The sequence below is a fragment of the Drosophila miranda genome (genome assembly GCF_003369915.1).
Source record: "Drosophila miranda strain MSH22 chromosome Y unlocalized genomic scaffold, D.miranda_PacBio2.1 Contig_Y1_pilon, whole genome shotgun sequence".
Classification (NCBI taxonomy): Eukaryota; Metazoa; Arthropoda; class Insecta; order Diptera; family Drosophilidae; genus Drosophila; species Drosophila miranda.
The window spans coordinates 38,349,296-38,354,447 of NW_022881603.1; the positions used below are offsets into that span (position 1 = coordinate 38,349,296).

The 5,152-nt window shown below is 38.7% G+C and overlaps 1 protein-coding gene across 1 annotated transcript; it reads left to right on the top strand.

The window, feature by feature from the left end:
- The first annotated feature begins 200 nt into the window (after positions 1-200).
- LOC117191659 lies at positions 201-863 on the top strand. The gene has a single exon (XM_033396466.1). It carries the CDS (start codon positions 201-203, stop codon positions 861-863), a length of 663 nt encoding a protein of 220 aa, XP_033252357.1.
- Positions 864-5,152: the final 4,289 nt, after the last annotated feature.

A 5,152-nucleotide genomic window follows, 5' to 3' on the forward strand; every position in this document is an offset into this window, starting at 1 on the left:
TATTCTCACTTGAGCTGATACATATTGTTCTTATATCTACGTATTGGAAATATGTGTCTGCAGTTTGTATGTTTATTTGTGGTCATTTTATGTATTTTAATTATGACAAAGTGTCACACAGTATTTAATGCTTGAATACACTACAATATACTCGGTAGGTATATTACACAGTCTTAGTTGTTCGCTGAACGCGTTTCAATATGAATCTGATCGAGTATCTACTGGGTCTGCTGGCTTGGGGCTGTCTACGGTCAGGTCAGGCGTGGGCACTTCGCTTGGAGGCGGAACAGTCCCGTACTGCAGGGCCGTGGCTGTATTTGCTGGCCTATCCGACGGCCCTACAACAGGTCGGTGGTGTTGGTGCCCTGCCCGGGATTCCCATTAGCAGGCCGCAAGACGAGACGCCACTCAGCAGCTCCACCCGAGCGCCCCTTCTGTCCGAAGAAGTGCCAAGCTCGCAAAACATTCTGATACGCGAGCAGTTTCTGCAAGGAATTCTGCAGGGCCTCCAACAGTCCGCCGGCGGTGCTAGCGGGAACAGCATTTCCCACGCTCTGCTGGCAGACTTTCTTTCTCAAGCCAGCATCACCAGCACGAGCACCACACGGAGCCCATCGGTTGAGAAATATGCCAACGAAGCGGACAGTGATGAGAACTATGACTACATAGACTTCAAGAATGGTTCCTGCATCAAATTTGACCTGGAGGTGGAGCAGAAGCCGGCGAATAAGATTATACAGCAGACCACCACGCGTCCAGTGGCGGTGGATCGTGCCCAACCCCAGCCATACCTCTACTATAGACCCTACACCTACTACACCCTACTCGTATTACCACCGAGTTGGCTGAGATCAAACCAATAAAGTTAATTTATTTATAAACTAGAGATGATTGGCGAATTAGCGATGTTTAGTAATAGAAGGGCTTGAAGGGTGATATGCGCTGGTCGTGTTTTTTCACTTCTGGAATTTCACCAATCAAGACAATAAATATTCAAATCGGTGAAATGGATATCTTTCCCATTTCGATTCCCCCCTCGGACCAAACTCAAGTTCGATCTTTTGATGGCCAAGAGCACAATTCCAATTTACGACACCCTGAGAAACTGTATAAAACTCTTCGTGTCTGGCCGCTGTCACATTAGTTCTAAACGAACCGGAGCGCCGTAGAATCTCATTCGAATCGAAATGATCATTCAGACCGTGGGTCTGCTCTTCCTGTTGGCTGGTCAATTCTATGGCCAGTCAATCAGTATTCCAATCCCGGTATACAGCCTGAGTAGCATCTACTCCGCTTTGACTGGGACGGGAGGCAGCTCTAACTCTGAGTCAAGTTCAGGATCATCTAGCAGCAGCAGCAGCAGTAGCAACGATGCTCAGGCTGATTACGATGCTTACCTGAATGAATACTACAGCAATTACTGGTAGAACTTCTACCAGAATCAGGCGCTCTATGGGCCATATGGTCCTTATGGGCCCAATGGTGCTTAAGGGCCAAATGGTCATTTTAGTCCAACTCGAGCACCAACAACAACCCCAACAACAGCATCAACATCAGCACCAATCACAACTTCGACCGCAGTCGCACCCACGGCAACGCCGATTACAACTTCGACCGCAGTAGCACCCACTGCGGACCCTGGAACAACTTCGACCGCAGTTGCACCCACTGTGGACCCTGGAACTACGTCCCTTATCCTTACTACTTGGTGGCGCCACCTATCGGTGATAATGTGAACTAACTTCGATTTCAATCCTGTTTCTCAACCATGTAAAATCCTCTCAAATCGATCCTTCGCTCATTTATATTCTCTCTCCTCCCTCTTACTGTCAATGAACCTGTTTTTACGATTGGTCCCGTGTTGCGATTCAAACAACCCTCAAACAGGTAGGTCATCCCTTTGCAATGAATCTAATGTGATAGTTTAGAGGTATTTTTTAAGTGTTTCCTGAAAAACGGATTCGATGCCCTTAAACCTTTCTACTTTCTCTATAATTTATATTCCTCCTTTGTGTACCTAACACTGTCCCATAGCAAAATGCCTATATAATAACTACTCACAGCTAACAGCTAGTTCATAAAAAAATAATCTTTCAACAACGATGGATGACCTTGAAATCATTTTTATCGATTCCCAACCGGAATCAACCATAAATCTGGACTCTCAGCCGAGCTCCGTAGACCTGTCCTTGATTTTTGGGATTAAGACCCAAACCTATCTCGAGAGCAACTTGACCTGGTTAAGTGACATTAAATGGGATGATGACGACGATGACCCAAGGAATGCAACGCCTAATAATGATAATCCATCATACATTTTCCCGGATGATGACAACATTTTCGATTTAGTAGATAATCAGGATGATGATAAAAGATCTCAACTCCAGGAACTACTTCGGGTTGAAGATGATGATGACTTAATTGCTACGGTAAAATTAGCTGAGGCGAAATTTTAATAATACGACTACATATTTATATAATAAGAATATTTTATGTATTTTTCTAAAAATAATATAAACATATGTATATAATAAATATAACACATTTAACCACTATTTATTTTAAATGTTTGCTGTTTTACTTTTGATTGGTTGAATTTCACTTCCTCTTATTACAAGAGAATCATAGGATTCGTTTGAAACAGGTTTCTTCCAAGTGAGGATTACATAAAAAGAATAAGTGGATTTCAGGTAGAATAGAGGTTGTAACCTTTCCCTCATATTATTAGATTGACCCAGTAGGAATCGTTTGAAACAGGTTTGTGAGCAGGTACTGTTTGTTTTGGATATAAAAGATTAAGAAGGTGTTTGGGGGCCTAAAAAGATACCATTTAAAAAGGAAACCCTTAGTCCTATTTCAATAGTGAAAGTGGTTAGTTCGATAAAAAAAAAAATAAAAAAAAACTTAAAATGGCATCAAAAGTTAAGTGCAACATGTGTGATAAGTCCGTTGACTTTTCAGAGTTTCAATCTCATTATGAGAGATGCTCTGATTATCGTAATAATGTGGTGTGTGATCTTTGCTCTAAGTCCATCGACTTAATAGAGTTTGATAGTCATTATGAAGCATGCTTGGGACCTAGGAATGCTTTTGAGATTCTTATGAGCAAAGGATCTAATTCAAGTGATCTTCAAGGTCCTTCAACGTCAGGAGCTTCAAACCGGCCTCGATTGGATACTCCGATGGAACTAAGGATTATTGACTGTTCAATTTGCGGTGAAAGTTACCCTTCGTCTAGGGAAAGACGCCATATGATGTCGGAACAACATAAGAATGCAAGAGCAGCGTAACTAGAGGAAAATAAAAACGTTATTTTAATTTCAACGGAGTCGCGATTTGCTTTAAAATCATATCGTGTTCACTCAAATAAAAGTGAACAGATTGATTTAAAAGAGTTTTTTCATGATTGCAAAAATGATATTATCAATTTATTGCGTCACTGCATGAGTGAGTACAGATCCATAAAATACAATTTAAAAGTATATGGATTATACGTTAAAAACACTGATGATGAAAGCTTAACAGAAACAATGAAGAATTTCATTACTCCATACAAACCAATATATGAAAACGAGCTGATTGATGATCATCTAAATGATACCATAGAAAATTTGATAACTCTCAGCAGTGAATTCCAGGAGAAGGATTCAGGTTGGGCAATAAAGTGTTTTAAATATTTTGAGCTTACCATGATAAAACTAGAGCATATCGCTGCAAACAGGTTTATCCAAGCTCCCAAAAAAATTAAGTCACGAAATGCACTCATAAATGTTAAAAATGACGATGATTTTTGTTTCAAGTGGTGTGTTTTAGCATCATTGGCCTATGAAAAACACCTTAAAACTATATATCAAACAGCAGCATTAAAAAAAATTTCCCGAGATAAGTTAACAATACCATCATCCTATCGATGCGGAAACATACGGCAAGACATCATATATTATGAAGGAGTAAGATTAAATTTTTCCGGAATTGAGTTTCCAATAACAAGCAAAGGATTCAAGCGATTCGAATCAGCAAATGAGGATTTTAGCATCAATGTTTATGAAGTCGATGAGAATGGAAAAAACGTTGTGGGACCCACAGTGAGGACTAAGAAAATTCGGACTCACCACATAAACTTGCTTGGAATTAATAGTGATAATATGCAAATGATGCATTATGCATATATAACGTGCATGAGAAAATTATGTTATTCACAACATAGTAAATCCCATAATACTGCATATTTTTGCGAGAACTGCTTGCAATTTTATAGTACAACAAATACTATACATGACACTAAAGAGTGTGGAAAAGTTGCTGCTTTGTATCCTGAACCTAATACCAAAACTGTATTCAAAAGTTTTTCTAAAAAACTATCTCCACCAGTAGTAATTTATGCTGACATCGAAGCAGTTTTGGAAAATTACCATATAAATCTTAATGATCCATCAAAATCATCAACTACTATGGCACAGAGGCATACAGCATGTGCAGCATCCATTTATATTGTAAATAAATACAATGAACATCTAAATGAGATGTGGACATACGAAGGTAAATATTTTAACATTCCAGCATAGGCAATAAACTCATAAACATTATGATTTCGTTATTTCAGGACCGGATTGTATCCAAAAATTTTGTCAAGCACTTAGGATGAAAACCGATGGACTTTATGAGAAGTACTGGAAGTCCTATAAAAAACCAATCTATCAGTTTAACATTTGGGATGAGGATTATCAGGAACACGGTGATTGCTATGCCTGCGAGAAACAAATTTCTGATGATGATCGAGAAAAATTCTTTGATCAGTTTACAGGACAATATGTAGGTCCTATTCATAAGCTGTGTAAACAGACATTTAGATTAAGCGATCCCTTTTTCCCGGTAGTTTTTCATAACTTGTCTCGTTATGATATACATTTATTTGTTACGTCAATAAAAGATGAACTAAGACCCATTCCTTGCAATAAAGAGTTATATATTGCGTTAACTCAAAATTGTAAGCTCGATGAATCTTATCTTCATCAATATAGATTCAAATAGATTTTTAAATTCAAGCTTAGAAAAACTCGCTAGTTATATGAACATAGAGAATTTTAAAATTTTGAAAACTAATTTATCAAGGTGAAACATTTGATATGCTACGAGGAAAGGGAGTATTTCC

Excerpts from the sequence above, each read along its gene's own strand:
- LOC117191659 (XM_033396466.1), top strand. The coding sequence starts at position 201 with ATGAATCTGATCGAGTATCTACTGGGTCTGCTGGCTTGGGGCTGTCTA.